Source organism: Botryllus schlosseri, chromosome 12, assembly GCF_051294905.1.
Source record: "Botryllus schlosseri isolate E-star chromosome 12, Bs_hap1, whole genome shotgun sequence".
Taxonomy (NCBI): domain Eukaryota; kingdom Metazoa; phylum Chordata; class Ascidiacea; order Stolidobranchia; family Styelidae; genus Botryllus; species Botryllus schlosseri.
Genome location: NC_137247.1, coordinates 8,279,533 through 8,303,676, shown reverse-complemented (window position 1 = coordinate 8,303,676; position 24,144 = coordinate 8,279,533). Strand labels below are relative to the sequence as shown.

The 24,144-nt window shown below is 46.3% G+C and overlaps 1 protein-coding gene across 1 annotated transcript; it reads left to right on the top strand.

Annotated features, from left to right (window-relative positions):
• Positions 1 to 1,267: 1,267 nt before the first annotated feature.
• LOC145452848 (uncharacterized) lies at positions 1,268 to 24,021 on the top strand. The gene is made up of 13 exons (XM_080330983.1): positions 1,268 to 2,156; positions 2,219 to 2,306; positions 3,634 to 3,696; positions 10,739 to 10,853; positions 11,573 to 11,654; positions 11,763 to 12,685; positions 14,123 to 14,286; positions 14,838 to 14,985; positions 17,190 to 17,296; positions 19,345 to 19,467; positions 20,082 to 20,490; positions 21,465 to 21,700; positions 23,419 to 24,021. Exons 1-13 carry the CDS (start codon positions 1,954 to 1,956, stop codon positions 23,491 to 23,493), a joined length of 2,736 nt encoding a protein of 911 aa, XP_080187109.1. The 5' UTR covers positions 1,268 to 1,953; the 3' UTR covers positions 23,494 to 24,021.
• Positions 24,022 to 24,144: the final 123 nt, after the last annotated feature.

The following is a 24,144-nucleotide window of genomic DNA, read 5'->3' as shown; positions in this document are numbered from 1 at the left end:
ACGCTTTAACTTCTTCAACAGCTGATAAATAAGCACAAGTGACAGTGAAATCAGTTACCGGTATGGCATCCTAATAAATCGCACAATCTTTCCGCAGGAGAGCACTTAATTGCATTAGGAAAATTTGAAGCTATTTCTCTAAGAAATTGGGTAAATTTTAGCTGTCTTCTAGCAAATCCTATTCCATAATCGGTTCAAAAACAATCAATGTAGTGTTAAAATTTGCATAGTCATGGCTAGATGGATATGACTTTTCTTTTTTGAGTGAAATTAAAAGCTGTAAACGAGAGACACTGATGGAATTAGTGATAAAATATGGGTTGTTTTTGTTCACTATGTTTGTCTGGCGCTTGCAACGCAAGTGGTTCTGTTCGCCATATCCAAAAATCTAGGGATATGCATTAAAAAATGCGGGTAAGTTGGTAAACAACAAGTGTGCCGCGAGAGTTTTATAACTTCACTAGTGTGCCACAAGCCGAAAAAGTTTTGGAACCACTGGCGAAGATAGTTCGTTGTTGCATCCCTTCGACTGTGGTTCAGAATCAACTTGAGAATATTTTATTGGTTGTTGAGTCCCCCGAAAGGTCGTAGGTCGTAAGATCGTTGGTTATTGCTCTACACTCGTAAATGCCGCGCGCTGGCATGGGAACAGTCTTTTGAACCGCCGCTTGCGTTGCAAATTCATCAATCTTTTTCGCTACTCGCTCGGAAGTCATTAGGCGAGTTTCCTATTTTCCGTTTCACACATGGCTGCATAATGCATAAATGCAAAGCTTTTACGTGTGAATGCAGTGCTGACACGAGTAAAGGATCTGCCCCTAAGTGCATTCTCGGAAGGTGAAACCTGACCATGACCATCGATACAGCATTACTGACCGATTCGCCCGGCAGGCGTGCTGCCGCTGCCCAAGAATCAATAAGCTTTCGTTTTCAACTCTGCTGAATTTCGTACAACACATATACAATTTCTCTGAACGTAAACGCGAACCTACAGAACAAAAATATAGGGAATCGCTAACCCGCCTCGGGGTCTCTTATCTTGTCAAACGATGCCAACCGTGTTTTCATTCTTATCGGCCGTATCGCCGATTCGAGTTTGGACCATTGAACAACGCACGCTAGAGAGAGCAGAGCACGGATACGCGCAAGAAACGTGAGAGCGCTCACTATAAGGAAACTAACGCAAGGCTTCTCTTCCCACGGTATCGACAAAAAGCGCTCAGGCGGGCTTGACATCAATTCATTCGACCCAAGGAGCTGCCGTTACGGCTTTGTTCGTGGAGGCTCGCGCTCTCTCAGCTGTTGTAGACTCGCTCGGTTCGATTCAGTATGCTGAATGGCCAGTAAGACCTTCTTGCCCGTTCAGAGAGTCAAGGTTAGGATGCCGATTGAGATAATCGCGTTGGAAGGGTCGTGGAAAGTTATATAGGTCGTATATATCATTGCTTTTCAAGAATGTCGATTAGATCAGCAAAATATCTTGGAATTTGCCTCGTCTCTGTGTATGTAGTGTGTCTTTGGTTGTGTATAATATGTTTGAATTCGATTTAGACGTTTAGGCCCGTTTTATTTTTATTTTTAAAAATTCAATAGCAAATTTCCGCCGTTTCGAAGCGCCGTACCACCCCCCGTGTTGTTCCGAATTTGGGATTATAACCTTTCCAGCTTGCTGTGTTGACTCAAAGCCACCGTATCGCAACGGTCGGCCTATTCCTGGCATCCAGCTACCTCGTTTTACTAGCGGAACGGTGTTGCGTTTCCCTCGCAAGCGTTCGATATCCAGACAAAGAAGGAAGCTTCCTTCATGAGACAAACCTATATTCGGTTTTGTTGACCGTTCGACTCGCTGCTTCAAGATACGTGGAAGTACTTCAACGCTATTTCTAAATCGCCAACGCACGAAGCCAAGGCACAAGAAACAACCAATCTCAGTCAGATAAGCGTTATCCCAGCATGGATGCTAGCCAATATTGTGACGATATATTGGAGCAAACCGACCATAATGCCGACGAGATTACGATACACGTTCACCCCACAACGGGTGGACAATTTTCCATTAATATTTCGTCCAACGACACAGCCGAAGAGCTGAGGCGTCGGATATCCCGCAGATTGCAAACACCCAAAGAGAGACTTAAAGTTTTATTCAAAGAACAGTACGTATCCATTTTCTACCGTGTTTTCATGTTGAACGGTACCATAACTAGCTGTTTGGCAGGGTTCTCGAGACCAAACCGCTGAAAGACTATAAGATCTCGGACGGGAGTAAAGTAACTCTTCTACCATCTGTTGAAAGCGGATTTTCTGTGAGTTGAATTGTTTTTCCCACCTTCCAGCGTGTTTTCAAGCTTGCGATACGTGAATAAGACTTCACATTCCTTGAAAATTATCATTTTCTCACTAGCCCGTAAACCGATGATTTCGCTGCGTCCATGGCCGCGGGCGGCGTAGTCAGATATTTTCGATATTCTTCCCTTTCATATTCGGCCTGGTCATGGATAAGATTCGAAGAAATTCGCGTGATTATATACACTTTCTGTATGAGTTGGGACGTATTTGCGCTGACCGTATATACCTTGTTTTCGCTGATCGTGCGTTGGCGGCCGTGTTGACCTATGAAGCTCGACCCCATTAACTCCCCTTTCTCATCACTTGAACAAAGTCGAGCGGACATGGTTGTTTGATTTGTTTCGCGCACAGACCAGAAAGCATTCATTGTGCTCTCTGCGAGTCTGGCATACATCCATTCTAAGGCTAGGCCATGTTTAGTTGAACGGGATGGTTCCTTGGACTTGCGTCTGTTACGCGTTGTGTCCTTGAAGACTGCGTGCTGATGTGCAGAGTCACGCGGAAGGTTGAATCATCGCGTGCAATAGCGAGTCGTGCATGGTGTTCATCGATGCCAAGTGTTGAGTACACTCAGCGCAAGACCACCAACTAACTCAACACTGATTCTGTCGAGTCACACATCGCTTATGTCGCAATAATCCGTGCAGAAGTCGAATTCCTTGCGTAGGCAAGTCGGTTCGTTTGGCGGCTGATTTACTGCGTGTGCGGTGCGCTTCTAATCGCGGGCAATGTGTCGAGGGCAATTTGCCAGCAGCGCAGCGTGGTGATATAATGTGCATGTTTTAACCGTGTAAATATAACACAGCGCGCGCTGCCTCCGCCAACCGACGAGGTCGCGTATATGTTCTAACGACCGCGCGCATCATTCATCTTGCGCTGTTAAGTCGCAATTTGACGCACGCGCCCGATGTAGGTCGACCAATTAACGCATTTCCTAGCCTTGGTTTATGAATTCGCAATTTGCCCACACTCTAATTCTGAATACACCTCTATGCGGCCAGCTAAGTAGAAGCAAACGGTGTCAAGTTAATCGCATAGAAATATGGTTAACAAGGTCGTGTTGAGACCTAATTCTGAACGCGTTTTTTGATTGATGGCGCGAGGTCGGTCGCGGCGATAATTGGAGTGCGCGGTCGGATATTATTAGTTAAATTACTCTCATTACCCACATTTCCTGTAATTTTCGCAAATTTTCAATGCCACATTAAGATGCGTCCTATTGCGCGCGGGTCGGGTTAGGCCGTGCCCCGCACTCCGCAATAATCTCATTTTTACATTTTACAGTCGACAGTGCAAGGCACGCAACAATCAATAATTCAAGCAATCGAGAGCCTATCCGATCCGCAGGTAAGAGGAGCCTTCTGCGTTTACCTACATTCCAAACGGACGTTGCCGGTCGTGCGATTTCGACTCTCAATATCAAGCCTTGTACATTATTGCTGATATCTTTTCCCAGCGCTGATATCTGCGGAATTCCTTACGAAATACGATTTGCTTTTATCGCGAGTTAGCAGTTTCAAACATGCCTGGTACCGATTGTTGATATACAATGTTCCTTCCAATTCTCTACTAGTTGCAGATGCGAATATATTATTCAATGATATATGGAAGTTCTGTGTCTTCAAGCAGCTCTTTATGCGATTCGTGGCTAGCATCCTCTCCGCAAATGCCCCGAAAGCCGCCGACCGTTAAGTTTGTCATGGTGACGCAGCCGGTGGATTTATTATCGCTGCGTTTAGTGGGACGAAACCGTCCGTATGACGTCACTGAGATTTGTGAATAATTTGTTTTCGCGCATCGTTCAGGATGGTCGCCGGCAGACTCGGGCGACTAGATAATTCTAGTTCTTAAATTCGACTAATTGAAGCGAAATTGCGGTAATTTTAATTCTAATTTAAATTTTGAAATATTTCTTTTCTCCAATTGTAATTGTAATCTAATTAGTGAAATGTTTCTATTTGATAGTTTAATTCTAATCAAATATCTGGTTTTCCCGAAATGCTATAGGATAATTGTTTGGTGCATAACGAGCCAAGCTTGCTGTGGTACAGACGTTTGCTATTTTCATGCTTATGAATCTGGCCTGTGATTTGGTGTGAACTGAGCTTATTCGATGTCCAAGTTTTCGCGAATTCAGTAATTCTAATCAAATTTTGATAAGAACTAACCAAAATTCTAGTCCTACTCCAATTTCATGATAAAACTGATTAGCTATAATTTTAATTACAATCTAATTGGGAAAAGGTGCAATTTTGTAGTTGTGGAAGTATGTATGGTCGCTGGCCCGTTATTTCGAGTATGCGTGTACCGTGAAACCGTTGGGTTTCTTTTCTGTGCGCTGCCGTATCTATTACAGTTGGTCGCCGCGCGATGGTTTAGTCATTAGAAACGGCTGGCGAGACGCGTACTCTGTTCTTTATTGTAGCTGCTTCATCCTGCTCACAATCTCGTGGGAACGGGTCGATATGCTTGGACTCGCTCGCGCGATATCGATTCCACCGCGGCCGTTGGTTTGTTTTTGTGATCGCCGCGTTTGCATCTTCGTTACGGCACACATTTCCCATAGCTGCCGCCTGTTCTGCTGTCGTAGCGGCCGCAGCAGGCCGGTTAAAGCCAACGTGACGCGATCCAATTGATCTATTTTATTGAACATGAACGCAGGCCAGGCACGCGCGATTTTCCCCCCGAGTTATAGATTTATTGGCTGGATCTGACGAACGGGAATAAAATACACGCAGCGGCGTTATTCTTGTGATGGTGTCTTTCTCAAACAAGCCCGTTATCGAAGCCGTAGTCATATATAATTGCGCAACTAGGCGAAATACTAAACGGTACGCGCCTTTCTATCTATTTATCTGAACTCCCTTCAAACGTCCGCGGTGTGGGTCATCGTTCACGGGTTTTACCGGTTTCCTATTGGTCATCCTATGCTTGAATCGGCCAATAAGATCTCGAAATCCCCTCAGGTCTCCAGCATCGGTGATTCATGTCGGGCAACTTTTCCACTAAGCGAGGTCTCGTGAGGAAGCAAGGTACATAAGCGACCTCTGCGCTTTACATCGTGAAACGCAGATTTCGGACTGCCAGCAATTCCATGACCTTACCGCCCGCCGAATTGACTTGTTTCACGTATCAATACTTTGCTTTGCGTCACAGCGCTAGGTATAGCGATCAGACAGAGCAATGATCATTTCCTATAGTGCTCGCCGTGCTGACAAACGCGCATTGATTTCCTAGTGGTTTCCCAGGCAGTACCGTATCATCGCGATGCCGTGAGACACGTTGTGTCGTGGTGATCTTGCTCCTGCAACGGCCCTGATAGTTTTATTGGCGAATAGGTCGCAATACAACCCGTTACGACCGCGTATCGCTGACATATTAACCGTCGCGTACTCTTTGAAGCGGTGTTGGCCGCGCCGTGTTCAGCGGCTGGCGTACCATTTCATATTTCAATCAGCCTGTTCTCCAAAACCGATTCCGAATTTTGAGTCTCGGTTCGTCCCCTAAGTTGATTATTATAGTCATATTACTCGAATATACGTATAAGTAACGTAAACTAAGTACAAGCAGAATTAGCGATGTCCAAGTGATGTGTTCTAAATTTCTAGGCAAAGTTTTGCCTAAAAAACTGAAACCGATCGAGATGAAGTGTAAATGGCCCAAAATCAATGCTTGTTGAGCAAGGAGCAATCAGGAAAACCTATTTAGGTACTCCCATAAATTAAAGGTATTTAAAGAGACTCTTTGGCGTGCAGAACTACAGTATACAGTTGAATAATATATTCATATTGAAATATACCCGAATATATTCAATTGAATTCTCTACTGGTTGCTGTATCACCCGAAAATATTCAGGCTTATTTCGGTAAGAATGTGGTGCGTTATTCAAAATTCGTCGTATTTTGTGATACGATTGTTGATATACGATGTTCTTTCCAATTCTCTGCTAGTTGCTGCCGATTACCCCTGTCGAATGTCAGCCGAAAATATTCGGGTTCATTTCAATATGAGTATCAGTATACTATTCGAACAAAAGTAGATGTACTTCGTCTCCAACCAGCTCTGCTGCTATCGCCACAAAATCATTGGATGGCTGTGGTAGCAGCCGCGCACGCTGCGCATCGCCAGACGATTTCGATAGCACTCGTGAATATAGCGATGCAAATTCGCTGGCGCCGTCATTTTTCAATTTGCTATTGTATCAACCCGAAATCGCTGTCAAAGTCGCTGCTGTTGACTGTAAATTTTGCGGCGGCTTACACAAGTTAGCGCTGTCGACCGCGCCGCCACGCCTAAAGCAGCCGATCGGAAAGTCGACTCCGGTGAATGGGACGCGCGGTATTTTGCTGACTGATCCGAGAATTAGCCCGGACTATTGCGGACGGTTATCCGCTGACAAATCTCAAGACGTTCCCCGCCGGAATCAGCCTGTGCGACGCCTTGCGCAAACACCGTGCGAATTCCTTGCGCGATCGCAGATTAAACATCGATTAGAAATGCATATAGCGGCCTCTTCTGTTAGCACGACCGCGCATGCGCGCCAGGATACATCAGAAATCCTCCATTTGGTGTGTGCTTAAGTGTGGATGCAGTGCAGGTCTATCTGTATCCACCCCTTTGTGTAACGCCGCATCGCCAAGATTTTTCTCTGGTCAAACATCCGTCAACAAGGCGCCTTTTGAAATATGGTATGCGACCAGATACTGTAGCGTACATCGCGCGTTGTCGGTATCGGATACTGTGATTAAGCTTGTTCCGTTTACGGTCTCTGGAGGTACTGAACTTCAGTATGCAATTAAATAATATATTCATTATTCATATTAATATTGAAATAAACGCCAACATTTTCGGCTGACACTCGTCAGGGTTCATTGTCGACGACAAGTCTAGAATTTGAAGAGGTTCTTGGAGGTACAGAACTTAAATATACAATTGAATAATATATTCATATATTCATGACATAGACCTCAATACGTCAAGATTGATGATATACATTGTTCTTTTCAATTCTCTACCAGTTGCTGACGGTTGGTGTCTACTGCCTACCGAAAATATTCGGCATTATTTCACTATGAATGCATCACTGTGTGTACTGTGTATGTGTACTGAAATGGTAAAATAAGCTGCTTCGCGGCACGGAACTTGAAGATTGATTTCATCACCACATCCGTTGTTGTGTTCGAATCCGTTCAGTGTGCCGATAATGCTTGATAAGAGTCACCCGAAGAGTATCAGAGTATAATTAATTCAAATTTAATATTTCAATGGATGTTGTTTTGGAAGTAAATGCGAAACATATGCCCGATTTGCTATTGGCGCAGCATTTTCTAACGCTGTAAATTTTCACTCGCCGCTCCCGCGATTAGACGTGTTCCCGCGATTTGATTGTCCGGTCGGGCGATGCCCGGATATCACGCTGGTTAATGTTCCAGATATTAGGTTTGTAGGCCCTCAAATTTAATACGGCATGTCGCCAATGCGAGCGCGTTGAGTCACCGGCCAATTGCTTTGTAATAGTGCCGAGCAAACGGGCCGTCAGCGAAATTTCTCAAACTGCTCTCTGTAAAGGGCTCGTGAATCATGTGTGTGTGTAAAGGTAGTTTTCTTTATCGCTCCGTAAGCACCCGACGACATCCCTGTATTTTGCGAGAGGAGCGTTTATTGTCTTTCTCCTTTTGTCAACTCTCTTACGAAAAAGATGAATGGCGAATGCTATAGTCTGAATAAATGGTCCAGCCATCGCCGCTGTACGACCATATCGCCGCCGTTATCGCTTGGTTAATCATATACCCATCGTCACGCTACCCGAGTGGTTGAAGCGCTTCCCTCTCGCTCCGGAAACCGTGCGAGCCGTCTCGCTTCGCGCCCGTTTACGGACCGTGCATTAGCCTCTGTCATCAATATTATTCTTCGCACACTCCCTATACGCAGTCGCCAGCGATCTGCAGATAATTGGGCCTCTCATGGCTTATCCTGGTGTCGTTATTTATTGGGAAAAGCGTCGCTGGCATTCAGATACGATCGTAGAAAACACATTTCGCGGCGGAATGCTTTCGCAGATAGCGCGCGCGTATGTAGAATCTAGATAGCCAGTGTGTTGATGACGGCGGCTTATCTCAAGCCCGAGGCCAGGGCGAGTATGGCAGCGTTACATGCGATAGCGCAGCTGGGATTAAAACAAAGCGAATTCCTTCACGTTGTATTCAGCGAGCTCTTGCGCTGTGTACCGTGTTTTTTGTAGATGCCGCGTTGAAAGGAATCCTTTTAGGAACACCACACAACTACGCTTTTGTTTTACTAATGTGTTACACGATACGAGGTCGTTTTTTCACCCCTAACTGACGTAATAGAGGCGGTTAGACGCCCCTAAACTCCGTTTTCCCACCGGTTGTCGGAACTAACGGCCCCGAGGTCCTGCGTGTCGCAACAATATTTATGGATTGCCGTGTATTTGGTTGGACGAAACGCGCAATCGTTATACTAACATTCCGCACCAGCGGTGATAGCGTTGCTAAATCTGTTCAGTGTTTCACTGTTCACGACTCTTGAGTGTTTAGTGTCCTCGAGCGCTTCCAGACTTCCCGCCAGCGCTTAGATACAAATTCCCGCATCCAGCTCCTAGAACGCTTTTGATATCTCCGAATTTGTCGTTTTGGGTGTGGGAATACAATAAATTCCCATTGTTCCGCGATTTTTAATGAGCCACTACGCTTACAAGATAGTGATTACCTTCTCACTTGGCGCATCGTTCTCTTGGGAGTATATAGGTTTTAAAACTATGTCAAGAGACTCGCCATATCGCAGCAAGAAGTCGCCTTTCGCGGCGCTATATACAGAGCGCATTGTTGTGAACGCAGGTGCTTGCTTTCTCGGGCGTTGCTTGATTTGTACAGTTATTTGACTAGGCCGTTCTTCGAGAGGGTAACGAGCGTCGTCCTGTGCTTACGAAAATGCCGTCCGTGTGTAGCGCAGCCGCTTGGCTTCGGAAAGCCAAGCCGTTTTCTCTATAACGGCCGCGTGTGTAGGAGCATTGTTGTTGCCAAGCGCTCTGTGGGACGCGACGCGAGTCGGTCAACTAATCGTATAACACACGGATGAGCTGGACAGTGGACACATTACCCAAACCCAAGTTTACCTTCGAAAATCCACATTGGCCTACGTAATACATAATTCCCCACTAGCATAACTACTGTTACCGCAGGTTTTTGGACATGAACTCCAGTTAACCTACTATAATCAAATCTTGAGGGCGTACATTTGGAAATTCTAGAGTCAAATTCAAATGCCAAGGTTGCTATTGTTTTTTTTGTCAGTAAACGCTTCAATTGTTAGCTTTAATTCACGCTCCATTTCCGCTTTCTTCTCGTATTTTACGTCGGAGTTTAAAATTACCGGGTAAGGTTAAGTTTGCTAAATTTGATACTGAAAAATATCACGTCAAGGAAGTCTAAACGCGGGTATATCCCGAAATTCCGTGTAGGACTTGGATATTGCTGCGGTGCACGCGAAAGGGCATCGATTACCATCCTTGAACACTGAACAGCTTTCGTTTGGCTCTTTTATTCTCCTGAACAACATCGCGCTGACCTGCCAGGCGTACTGTTTCACTATGAATAATGAACAGCTTTCTCAGCCGTCCGGCCTGGGAAAATTGTTAGAAATACGTACAGCGGAATATTCACCCTTCAATCGCTCTATATATCAAAATGATTGTGTGTACCCGCGATATTTTATCAGAGACCACCTCTAACGCGATAGTGAGTCCAGTTTGATTTTCGGGTATGGTTAGCAAACATTCCCAATCGTTAAGTGTAGTTATAGTACGGTATGTCGCAAAGTCAAACTCATACATCTACTCGTTGTATCGAGACCATGTTCGTCTGTATACCGTGTATCATCGCAGTGATCAAGTTATCTTCAAATCTCTTTCGCAATTGATATTCAGCTCCGAAATAACTAATGTATATATTACTCATCCACCCAGCGTGGCGCCACTAAATTCACTGTAGATATTGAACTGTTCCAGAGGAGCTGTCATCAGATATAGTTTGCTCTAGGGCTATGCGCGCTTTCACTCAGCACGCCGTCTCTATAGGCGGTGTGGCGTGGATATCTTGATCCTAAACCTTTTTTTTCGCACTGCAAAGGGCTCGTTTCGGGCCACTCGAAAACGCGCCGAATTTAGACCAGAAAGGCATGTCATTATTGTGTGCTTCAAGCCTCGCGGATATATCGGACGCGTCGCGGTATGCGCCCTTGTCGAAAAGTTCTACGAACGTGTCTTGTGCCTTTCTTTTCGCGGTCGATTTTTCAAACTTAGAAGCTCGCCGGGTTGCTTCTTCGCCAGGCCTAGGCAGACGCGCTCACGTTCGATTTAATTGATTTTCAGATCGATGACTTTCTGTCTGGCCGGCTGCCTCTGACGCTGGCTCTGCGCGTCGGGGATCACATGATGTTCGTACAGCTACAGCTCGAGCAGTCGCAAGCCAACGCGCAAAGCCGAGGTGAGTTATATTCGCGCGTGGCGCGCACCTCGCCCAAGCACGCTTCCTGCGACGCCCAACGCGGAAAGAACACTGGAAGCGTCCACAACGCCGCGATTCATGTTAAGTTTCCCTAAACACAGCTGCTGCAGCCATTTTCGCCTTTCCTCAACAACTTCCCAGAAATAGACACATCGCGAATCCGTATGTAATCTCGGCGGATTTAGAGACCGATAAAAGTCTACATTATGACGTCACGTATTGGTAACGATTCGTAAATTTAGCTCGAAAACTTGATGTGATCAACAGTAAAGTCGATTTTAAGCGATCCTCTTACCTCGTACCGTATTTCAGCGAAAGTCACGTTAATCGCGGCGGATTTAGAGACCGATAAAAGTCTACATTATGACGTCACGTATTGGTAACGATTCGTAAATTTAGCTCGAAAACTTGATGTGATCAACAGTAAAGTCGATTTTAAGCGATCCTCTTACCTCGTACCGTATTTCAGCGAAAGTCACGTTAATCTCGGCGGATTTAGAGACCGATAAAAGTCTACATTATGACGTCACGTATTGGTAACGATTCGTAAATTTAGCTCGAAAACTTGATGTGATCAACAGTAAAGTCGATTTTAAGCGATCCTCTTACCTCGTACCGTATTTCAGCGAAAGTCACGTTAATCGCGGCGGAAATCCGATTTTGGAATAAAAATTTAACGCGCGATATCTTCTATTTAGACACGCGGTCGCCGCGAGCGCATTCTGCCTCGTCTCACATCCGGCGCTTAACACAATCCTCACAACGTAGCATGTCGCCCAGGTACGTACACCGAGATTTTTGATGTTAAAAATCTCGGTTTTTGAAGTTGAAAATGTATGTTTTTAATGTTGAAATTCTAGGTTTTTGATCGATTTTTATCCCATACAGAGTCATCGCTGACATGTCCACATCATCGCCGCCCGAAATCGACGCGGTCACGTGCGAGGAACTGCGCGGGAAAAAGTCTCCGCGGCCGCACGCTGGCCCGCTAACGGCCGAACCGGTCACGACCGGTCCCGCGTCGAAAGTACCCAAACTGGCATCCAAACCAGACCCAGCACTCCCCGACAGAGACTACATAGACAGCGACAGGCATAAGTCGAGGTTTCAACACCATTCCGCGCCGTCATCCCCGGAAGAGCTGCCGTACACCATATTCGACCCGCGGTACGGCACACTGCAACACAATTACAATCAGCTGGCGTCGCATCTACACCATTACCCGCAGTCCGCGCCTAATCACCTCCACAGATTAGTCACTGCTTGCTCTTCTTTGGAACAAGTCGTGGCGATTCCTCCTGCCGCCAGCGCGGACCCTATTAAGATACCACGGACTATGCACGCGAATCGTCGGTCTTCTCGGAAGCGTCCGTCTACCCTGATGACAACGCCTAGCGACGCTAGCGTTTCACGCCAGCGTTCGCCCGCGAAAAGCACTTATCAAGAATCGGTAGCAAACCAGGACGTGCCTAGTACCGCGGCTTTTATTCACAACGCTTTGTTACACCACCCGTTAAACGCTTTCCCGCCCCTGTCCATGATATCATCAGCGTACGCTAAGTACCAGGCAGCCCGTTCTGATCCGAATCAGCCTTCTACATCGTCGACGCGCGCTTCCGATGTGAAATTGACGCGTCCTGTCGCGAGCGATGCGCTACGCTCCGCTCCGCCGGCGTCGCACGCGTCATCTGTGATGCAGGCGATCACGAAGCACCATAACGCTACGCGGACGGAAAGACACCATCGGAAGTCGTACACGAGCGCGCGGCTCACGTCCGGGACTCTGTCGCATCACGCGTCCGGTTTGTCAGGTTGGTGACGCCGCGTGTAGACGGTGTAGTGTTGCCTCGCGCTTCTGGTGCGGGTTTATGGTGTTTGGATCGGGAATAGTGTGTGTTTTGGTCCGTGGGAGTATGGTACAGTTGGGCATGTGGGTTGAATTCAGAGGTGCTCAAGTAGAATTAGGCTTGTAAATTTCTGCACAAGCACAAATAGAAATGAAGACTTCCGAGTAAATCAAAAGTACGTATTCTTGGCTTGATTTAGCCTAAATATATGAAAGCTGTTATGTAGAAGTTGTGTAAAATGATATCCACTTGAGTAGCAGTGCAAGTATACGAAACCTACTTGTGTACTCTGAAAAAGTGGGAGTTCTTTGTTACTGAATACCTCTGGTTTTAGTTACGGTAAATATAGGTTTGAATCGGGGTCAGGGTAAGGATTATTTTTGTAGTTTGGAATTGGATTAGGAACAGTTTTGGGGTTGTAAACTGTAAAGTCACAAGCTGTATAGTGCCTCATGCTCAAATGTCGGGTAACCACATCATTTCGTTGGTTCCAAAGTCTGAACGTTTTCGGCTTGCGGACCAGTAATATTTCGAAGCGAACTTCGCGGTCCCTGTTAACGTATATATATGAAACCAGCATGTAATTACGCGACTCGAAACGACGAATCGGAACTTTTATTTGATGAGAAAATTACCGCTGTGCTTCTGGTATTACACCCCGTTACGTGTGGTTCTACCGAAGTTTCTGCGAGGCCGTTCCCGTTAGAACTCGGCAACTCGACTTCAACTGTCTTTTAAAAGAATTCTAGCATATCGTGGAATGTCGCTAAATTGTACGGTCGAATTTCGTGGAAGTTTGTTTAAAAAGTCTCCTTAGCAATCACATATTACTGGTCTTAAACTAGTTGCAGGCTGTTTTTAAACTGCTAATTTAGCAGCACCATGAACTAAGATAAGTCTAAAGTAAACCACGAAGTCTGTATCATGTCAGAAAGTGTTCTAAAGTACGTTCCGAATTTCTAAATCAAGTGTACAATTTGGTGTTGTATTTCCCAAATAAATAAACAAGCCTTTAACATATTGCATTTTGCAATTGAGAATAAAACTATAACGACTGCTTCACTTGGTTCTAAGCAAATGATGTTTGTCGGTAGCCTTTGAGCAGGCGCGCTTGTCCGTTCGGCGTCCGTTTTCAGTTCTTGGATTAAGCCGAGCGTTGATAGCTGACGCGTACCGATTTGAATTTATTGCTTCCTCCGTCATGAAACGAAGTAAATTAGGTTAATCGCGGCCTTTGAATCGCGGAAATTTACCTGACACGCACCTCGTTAGACGAACGCGTCTGTACAGATTGAGTAGGACCAACTCTACGAAGTTTGTGTGTGACACAAATTTCCGTAGCGAAACTTTGCGCAACTTGAACGCTCGCCGCCTCGAATCAACGCGCGTACGTTTACACAGGCAACCGCGTCGCGCGACAGATGCAAAGACTACGGCGTCTGTGCGGCTCTCACCAGCAGTGCGTGGCTTACAGCAGCCGCGAGCTGGCATCGGAGATATCGTCCATCGTCCATATGGCGAAGCACCACTCCCGGTCCGACGGATCTCACAGGAAAGCGCACAAGGTAACGAATTACGCGTAACAATACCGCCTAATGATTGTCGTCAGAGTTCGGACCATATTCTGTGTCGCTAATTTTAGCCGTAATGAGACACTGGCTTGGATGGGCTTTGTTGTCGGGTTTGCCGTGATTTACTGGCCATGACGCTGCTCAGACCGCATCCATTGCGATAAGCATGAAATGCCTCGCAGGCGAACGCCGGAGAGACATTCCAAGGCGTGAGTCATGCGCAAGGATTCGCTCAGCTGTTTTTTAGAGGCGATTCGAGCCATTTTGTTCGTTTTTTTTTATACGGCTGGATGGCGCTGACTTTTGTAGGTATAGGAAGCCCCGTGGACGTGATATCCAGTTCCGAAATCCGGATTGTTCACGCCTAACGATTATAAAGAGAAGCATAACTATCGTCAATTTTATTCATGATCGTGATTTCCCAGCAAAAAATTGCACCCTACTCGTGTACTCCGAAGAGTAGACGGACGTAGTTACTGACCACCACTGCTCTTATGCCGTACGGTCTGTGTTGGAGCATACAATACCATGTGCTTTACTTGCAGGCTTGCAAAGAGTGTCACGGCCGGGACCGGCCTTCCGGGTCCAGTTCGTCGCACAGCGCGCAACGCAAGAGCGGGGTGCAAGCTTCGGGCGCCTGCATAGACAGTTTCACCACGCACGGGCCCGGGATATTTTCCGGGACGTTTTCAGGTACGGTTCGTGTACTGTATGAAATAATTTTGAAGTGAAATTCGCGATGAAATAACGAATTTTTCGACTGTGAAATGACGTAAATATTTGTTTGATGATGTCACAACTCACGAACGGACGGTATTGCGGTCAAAAGTCGAAGTGATGAAAGGATGTAGCGACTTTTTTTCGTGTTTTTGTATGAGATAATTTTGAAGACTTTTCGGCTGTAAGCTTTTCGATGTGAAATTCGCGTTAAACTAACGAACATTTGGACTGTGAAATGACGTAATATGTTATTTGTTTGATGATGTCACAACTCGCAAACGCACGGTACTGTGGTCAAAAGTCGAAGTGCTGAACGGATGTGGCGACTTCGTTTCTTTGTGTGCCCTGTAGAACGCGTACTATGCGGTTATGTAGAATATCTTTTTGACGGCTAGTTTCCTCTGATTTCGCTGGACTATCCGGCACCCTAGTGCGCGCGTTAAGCGTAAGATATTCGATTTTCAATTTTAATTATTCAACTTGATGAATCGGCCCCTGGTGCCACTCTCCCGGCAAACGAGCGTAGATCGACGCCAGTATCGATTCCACCCGGTCATTTTCGATGTAAGCCTCGTTTCGAATCGGCAGCGTTCCGATAAAGGCAGGCTCTAATGACTTTCCTCTCGAACGCGTAATAATATCACCAGGAAAGTGAAATTAAGGTCGCGCTGCTCGAATTCGCAACCGCCCCGTCTAGCTTACCAGGCAGTCCACCTCTTTACAACGCGAGGCGGATGCAACCCGATCCTCGGCAGCCTACATAACAGGCGCGGCGATTCTCGCCGTTAACAATAAGCGCAGTGAGGCTTGTTGTATCCCCTCTGGCTACAGCGCCGCTGATGTTTCCACGCAAGCGCGTCTAAGCGGCGTTGTTTCAATAGAAAACGAGGCCGTTTCGGCAAACTAGTGACTACCCGACGCCTTGTTATTGTAACATTATAAGAAACCGGCCCATATTCCTATAGGTAGACCGAAATTCGTCATAACGGTTGCGAAATTGCTGGATATCGTAAGAAATCCGATAAGCACAATGAGACCTACTTCGAAACTAGAGTTAGGCGGCTAGAAAATTTTCAGCTTCAAAATTAGGTTAGAAATAGAATTGTAGCTCGATTAGAATTACGGTATTCGCGAAAACTTTCAAATGGAACTAAATTCCTGGCTAGAAAGATATCAAACAGCCAGCGTCTTGGAGGTACAGAACTTCAATATACAATTGAATGGTATATTCACATCGAAATGAACCCGAATATTTTAGGCTGACACTCGCCAGGGGTAATCGTCAGATATAAAACAAAAATCGAATTCATTTCGTGTCAAATCAGGGTTCAGCTAATGTATGCACACCAAGCTTGGCTCGTTTCGCGCTATACAGTTCTGTAGCATTTTCAGGAGACCAGGAGTTGGTTTATCATTCAAATTGGAACATAGAAACATTTCACTAGCATTAGATTATCGGCATCGCTAGAGAGTAATTAGACAGCTGGAATTGTCTAGTTGTCCAAGTCTCTTTTAAACCCTCAGTCACATATCATTCGCGTGCCATTTTTATACACGCGTGTTCGGTTGCGCGTATACTTCACGGATTTGGCTCTACCAGTCCGGAATACCTACCACGCTTTGCTATATCACGAGGCAGCCGTCACGAAACTGCCCCGAACTAACATGACAGAGCTTTTCTCGATGTGCCGCAGCGCACGGACCGGTTTCACTTCTCGCCATCGCGTCACGGTTCGTGCGCTCCCGTCGCGTGACGTCATAAAGCGCTTCCTTACCCGCGCGCGCTTTATTCGATGGTGTCAGCTCTTTGTGGCATGACACCGTGTTTTGATGCGTGCTGGCCTCTTTATTTTTGAGTGCTTGTCATACTGCGGCGGTTCATAGAACGACCTCTTTTCAATACAGTGATCACGGTGGATGATACAGTGGCTCATCTATTCACTGTGTAGTGTACTTTCCACGGCTAATGCGTTTCGGTGCGGATGTTATGCAGGCTGCCGGTGTCCGCTTTCGTGGCCACGTATTGTTTCAGCGCGTATACCCCCGCGGAAGGATTGTAATCTTCTCGCTTATCTGTGCTGGTGCCGGCTGTTTTCTTGAGCCTATACAAAAATATTTACCGCGATATTCGACGCTGTGATGTCACGATGTGTGATGTTTGTCTTTCTACCGCGCAGGCTCTCTGCATCCGAGCATTCAAGACCCGGACGGGAAACCGAAACGCGACCCGAAGACGATACTGCAGATACTGACCGATTTACTCACGGCCACGCAACAGTACCAGGTAAACATCCCATCTCCCATCTGCTTGCGCGATGGAACAGTGGTTGTCTACCGCTATTCCTCCGAATATGCTACAAATTTATATCTCAATTGTATAATGCAAGAATTCAGACGCTTGTCCGTGAATAAGAGAAATGAACCATCAAATTTTTCATTGATTTGGAAATACTTCTCTGCATGGTGACGCAGCAGTTCGTGGCCTACCTTGAACTTTGCTTACCTCACATCTCACAACGCGGTCATTATTTTACCAAACTTTTTGAATGCGGCTTACATTGCGTGGCCGTTGAAGACTTTTAAAACAAAGCCCGTTACATTTGGACAGTACAATTTAGCGACATTCGGCTGTATTATGGAGGCTCGCATACATTCAATTCGAAGCTCTTTGAAAAGAAACCAGAGTATCTATATTATGTTGGTGATTTGTATCATGAATTCGCCTAGCGCTAATTTCAATAACTCCACGTATGCCATGCATCATATCAGAAAGGCAGCATCGAATATCTCTTTCAATGAAATCTTCCAACATTTGTTTTAGACCTAATTAGATTTTGAATAAATTTTGATTATTATTTTTAAAAAAAGGTTGAGAACTACCGCGATAAAAGATGCGCCGTTTACGCGTTCGTTGTTCTTCGGGAAGTGATTTTGCGATGATACACCCGCACATTTATGACGCCGCGTACCGCACAGGTTGTCGCACAGGATGCGCCGTCGGTGACAAAAACGCACAGACAGGCTGCGCGTACGTTTGGCAACTCTACGCGTGTAACGCTGTGAATTCCGCGCTGTCAACCCCTCGCCTTTTTTGAACGCGCTAAACGCTGGACATATCCGGCCGTTGGCGAGCGTCGAAAACGATTCCGCTTAGAACGGCCATTGGTTCGCGACCTTACGCGTGCTTTAAGCGCTGAAACTACATGAATCGCGCAGTATGGCGATCAATACTGGTGCTTTTTGTGGCTATATGTGTTTTGTGTTCTGTCATTTCTTCTGTATTGATCCGCCGTGCGCATTGCACAAAGCGTCACCGTGCGTGTGACTGTTAGGGTTGGGCACAACGGTTCGGTCGCTCGAATCCGAGCAGCGTATCGATCGTTATGATTCCACTTTTCGAGTAACGAAAATACACTCTTTAATACCAAAAGAGATCTATATTTTATCATCGGTAAATTGTAGTTCCGACACAGTGTTCCATAGATGTTCAAAGTCGCCATTGTTTGTTTTCGAGTAGAATTAGGGAACGTAAATTTCTGCTCCAGTGCAAGTAAAGTAGAGATTTCTTAGAATTATAAAGTATGCAGTTTTGTCAGAATACTGAAAGCTTATAAGTGATGGTGGAATATCCACTCGAGCAAGTTGTGCTGCTACACCAAATCCACTTGTTTAAAAAACTTGGTTGCTGTGCTGTGCCTGTGAATCATACAGAATTATTTTCGACGACGCGTAACTGGCGTTATATTCCTTGTGATACGTTTTAGAACGCCAAGGTGAATACTGCAGTCGATGCTGTTCCTGTATTTGCGATGTTTCGACATCAATGGTATTTTTACGCGATTTCCGATATGCTGACTTATAGCAAGTCTCAATTTAGTTGTAGGCTTCTGTAAGACGCCACTTACTACTGTAACGGTGTGACAATATGTGATACTTGAAGCCTAGCACTCATTCTGGCACTTGATATTGCCCAGCCTGATACTGACTGTATCGCACAAAACAAATCAGGACTGTTATTGCATGGTTGAAGCCGAGATGATTTTTCGCTCTGTGTCACAGCCCGCGAAATACGCCCGGAGGCGCGCGCTTACCGACAACAATCTAGTACATTGGCGGGTTGCCGCTACGCTACGACTAGACTTTCGACGCGCCCGACCTCGCGATATCGCGCACCGCCGCGAGGAAGCCTTGTGACGAAACAGGCTAAAAAGCGTTTCGCCGTTTTAATGATTGCGCGCGCAGCGTTAATTACACCCGGGCGCTCTCGAGACGATAGAGCTCTCATGCAATTTGCGTCTCGGCGTTAACTAAACTCTTGGGCGTTTCGCACAGGGCCAGCTCGGTAATGTGGGGTTCCTGCCGCAAATTTTCAAGGAGCATTTCAAGAACGAGGCCGGAGGCTTGAAGGCGGCGGACGGGAAGGGACAGCTGAAGAGCAGCGCCGCGCTGGGCCATGTAAGTGCTTAGATTTCCGAGTTCACAATATTTTATATACGAAACTGAAATATGATACTTTTGTTGTTTCTGAAACTAGTTAAAAATCAGTAAATGTACATTGCACATTATATAAGTTTCGCTGCGAGTTTCAAGGTATCTTTTACGAGCGCGATTGACTCGGTCGCAAGTCGAATAATTCTATTAGCTGTCGATCAGAGTCGAATGTCAATCGACGTGAACTTTGCTTCGATTGATTCGGTATGGCGTGCGAAAGGGTCCGTGAGACATGTGACATTTGAAGGAAAGCAAGGGTTCGGTTGGATTTAGGGTTAGGGTAAGGATTAATTGGAGGCTTGGGTTAGTTTGGGGGATGTAAAGTCGCTTGCTCGAGAGAAGAGGCTGTCGGTAAGGAAGTAGTTCTACATTTTTGAAGTGCTCGAGCAGTTTTTACCTATTTACACTACTTGCTCAAGTAATGAGTTTAATGAGATGGCTGCTTTAATTGACTCTGCTTTATGTCGCATGCCGAAATACCATACGAAATACACGACACGAATTGTCTGCATTAATGTCGCCAATCTCCGATTGTGAAGGCACAGCATGGCATTAAAACGTCGCCTCTTTCCGTTCAGGATTCCAAAACGCGCGGCGCGAAACCGCACCAGGAAGAAGCCGCGCGCACCGCGGCTTTACATCAACAGCGCGGCGAATACACTCCGGCGTTGGCAGCGCTTAATGATAACAACACCCCCGGCGCATCGAAGCACACCGATAACAAACACAGGAAGCTCCCGCCCCCGGCGCAGTATCTCTCTTCCGTGTCCACGATACCCATCGGTAACCTGCCGATCGCGTACTCGCCGAAGCACGGATCCGCGCGCCCTGCGCGGAGAAGCGCGGGCAATCACGACGGAGCCAGGCACAGACACCATCACTGCCGGCACCCGCAGTATCTCCGGCATCACGCGACGGAGAGGTGCTGTTCGTCGGCTAACTGCAGGAGAATGAGCAAGCTGCAGGCGTCCGCGCACGCGTTGAACAGTGAGTTTGCGTTCTCTCTTGTTCCTGGTATAGGGCGACTGTGTTGATTGAAGGCGTCGTGATGCGATGCGTGTGCTCCGCAATTGATCATTCCTAATCCTATTCCGGATTTCAAATCGGAAATCGCGTCGATATCCGGTGCTGACAGGAATTCTTTCCCAATGTATGAAAATTGCGATTGATCAGTAATTTGATGCATGAGTACGAATACAAATACACTTGAAATCGTAAAGCCGGATCTGATCCCGTCCTAGATTACGTGAAATCTTTGAATCGAAACCCAGACCTGAGTAGTAATCTGGTAATAGCTGGAATAGAAATTTGATGTCCAAGTTCAAATCTAAATCAACCGAATAGCGTAAATCCGAGCCTAAATTGCAGAAAATCTTCAAATTGATCCGAAAATATATGAAAATGCTCGCGAAACCGCTGGTTTACTGGAATTTTGATGTCCAAGTATAAATCCAAGTCAACCGAAAATCCGATTCTATTGTAAATTGCGTGAAATCTTAAAATCCAACTCCAAACGCATGCAGATCGCTCGGTTCTGTCGCTCTGCGGTACGCAGTGCGGAGATGACAAGTACGTGTTGAATTGTACGCTGGAAAGCGTTGTTTTGTCGCGCCGCGGTCAACTTGCGATTTCACATCTGTTTTGAATTCAGCGCGGATAGGTATACAACGGAAAACAGCTTAAGGTTAGATTGTTGATAAAATCGAATTTCACGACTTTGTTGGCGGTTTGGATTTGGAAATATGCAGTTTATGAACCCGCCGGCTCCTTGTGTCCGATGTCGAATCGATTTTATGTCGAGCGTTGTTCAATTATGCGTCCCCGAGTCGCAATTACGATTGTTCGTTGCCGGCCGGTAATTAGCGCCTACTAGGATCGAGCAGCGACGTAACGTCATCGATCGCCGCAAAAGTCGTCGTTCCCCGTTGGCATTATTCTCAACCCTACCGTGTCTCCTGCAGACAAACGCGACCACGAGAACGCCAACACGAAAAACAAAATGAAGGACCTCCTCAAGAAGATGGAAATGCAGCGCCGGCGGCGCCAGAACCGTCGCGTTACCGCCAAGGCGTCGGACGAGGTCGCGGAGACCGCGAAAGACAACGTCAAGGCACGGGCGGCGGCCTACCCTCTCTCGCAGGGGAGTGATATACTGGACGCGTCTACTGCTAGCAGCGTGGATGGTGGCAAAATCGAGGTGTGTAGATGTGTTTTGGCCGCGTTTACTTTAGTGTTTCTTCGACCGGAGTAGATCAAAGTAATTGTCGTTGTTACTCGGGTAAATGTAGAATTGACGTATCTTTGCGACTACCGCGAAATGACCAATAACGCAACACACAACGATTAGGTGGAACCATCGAAAACGTATCCAGTTACGGCAATACGGAGGCCCTTTCGCCCGGTGGTTATCGCATTTTCACTCGTAAAGAGACGCGAACATAGCACAAAATCACTTTCTTCTTTACAAAATGCAAGGTTCTTGGAGGTACTGAACTTCAATATGCAATTGAATAGTATACTGACATTGAAATGAACCCGAATATTCTCGGCTGACACTCGTCAGGGCTAATCGTCTGAAACTAGTCGAGAATTGGAAATTATATATCAACAATGGTATCACAAAATCTGACGTCACCGGGATGCCGAAAATATTCGGGTTGGTTTCAATGAAAATGCTGTTCAAAATACAAGGTGTAAAAAGCGGCTAGCTTTGTTGAGTAAAAGTAGAAATAGGAGCGGTAATCACAGATGTAGTGCGAGCAGTTAAAATCTTGAGCAGTCCGACAAAGTAAAAGTTTGTCTCGGATACTATTTCTGGCCGCGAGCTATTTTTAGCGTCGCGACACAATCCCGTATCGACTCCACTCTGATTGCCTGTGAATTTGTCTGCGTCACCCGACACCAGTTTCGCGTCACGCCCCGCCGACTCTACGGCCTTGTAATTCGCCCGCGATTCGTAGGAAACCGCGCCGCCGGCCACAAAACATCCCGTCGCTGTGTAGTTTGCGACGCGTTTCCTGCGCCTGTCGTGTCGCTGCGTCGGCGTCGGGCCGGCCGTGTTTGATTGCGGGCCAATTACGGAAAATCGCGGGCGCGCGCGGCGATCGGCGACGCCGCGAGTGACGCGATCGCGGTTTTCGGAGGTTTGATCGCCGCGCTTTCGAACTTTCGACCTAATTCGAATCCAAATATTTTCGAATTGGTTACGACTAGAGTACTCCTATTCCGATTCGCATGAGGCGTTCGTTCGACTATTCTAGTATCCCTCGTTTTAATCCAGTACAAGTATAGATCGCGATTTCCAAGTAATAAAAAGTTAGTGATCTTAAACCAGCATTGCTAAAATAGCTGAAAACTTAGGTATCAGTGAAAGCAGTCGAAACATATTAGGTACATCGAAAAAGTAGAGGTACTCCGACTTAGCAGAAATGTCATTTCCACCGAGGCCACGACTTTGCACTACGCGCATGGTATGCTGTGATCCGAGCTATTAAGGTTTAAAGGCTTCTACCTTGAGAAATAGTGTCAAAACTGTAGTGCACGGTAATAAATGATCTCTTGAAAAATCTGTCACTACTAGACTCGATCAAGCTATTAGGTTTGGAAGTACAATAAATGGCGGATGAAGATTGGAATGTAAAATAACGTACGTTGTTACCGTGGCTGGGGAACGCGCTGTGTCGGAAAATGAGATACGCGAATGTGGTCTGAAATCCATGTATTCCATGTCTTCACCGGCATTCGTCTCTCCTAATCTGGGAGCTCTGTGACGTCATACAGTTTGATTTCTAACGTCGTCCGCAACGAGGCCATCGCGTCGCGGACGCGAATCTTCGCAGATTTTACGTGGAAACGACTTTGCCGTCGTAATTCGGTCGAAATCGTAAATTCACGCGGCTGTTTCTCTTTTAATAGGTTCCGTTCGACGACATCAAAGACTACGACATAAAGGAAGTCGGTCACGAATCGCCAGAAACCGTCACCGTGTGAAGCACGATGGTCGAGCCAGCTAGCCTCGTACTGAAGCGAGCGTGACGAAGCCGGCTTCAACCGGCCGCGACCGGTTCTGTCGATCACAAGCCCAGGGAAATTTTGCCTCGGTCTCGTCTTATTATCGTTGTTCTTTTTCGAGTTCAGTTTTAACGAAATAATTGTTGCTATCGTAATTACGTGGAGACGATATCACTGCTCTGTTCTATACTACGATTTTGTGTCGGGGATTTTAACGTTCGTAATTCTTTTCGTGATCATCGTAGTATGAGTTTCGGATCGCCTTGTATATCAGCGTAGCCTTCCTTTCTTTCGTTTGTCCGTTTCAGCCTTCGAACTGGGGCCCAACCCCCCGCGGGTACCTCGGGCGTTCGAAACGCAGCCATTTTAGATTTATTACAGCCTGTTGCTGATGTCACAGCCCGAGTATTTATCAGTGGGTTTCTTTGCCCGAATTTTCCAAAAAAAATCATGTTCCTATTTAACGGCCCCCTTACTCCCCGGAAGCGTACCCTTTCTTTTTAATTTTCAGAATATTCTTTGTATTTCGTCCCGTTTTATTCCGGTGATTGTTCTACGGCCTACCTCGCGGATTGAGTTACTTTTCGAGTGCTTTTCGTTGTTGTGATTTTACTTTTCGGTGTGACTTGC

What these genes read in the sequence shown, in the direction of transcription:
- LOC145452848 (XM_080330983.1), top strand. Translation starts at nt 1,954, where the DNA reads ATGGATGCTAGCCAATATTGTGACGATATATTGGAGCAAACCGACCAT. An exon ending in AAAGTTTTATTCAAAGAACA is followed by an intron (nt 2,157 to 2,218) that starts GTACGTATCCAT and finishes GCTGTTTGGCAG; the next exon opens with GGTTCTCGAGACCAAACCGC. An exon ending in TGGATGGTGGCAAAATCGAG is followed by an intron (nt 21,701 to 23,418) that starts GTGTGTAGATGT and finishes CTCTTTTAATAG; the next exon opens with GTTCCGTTCGACGACATCAA.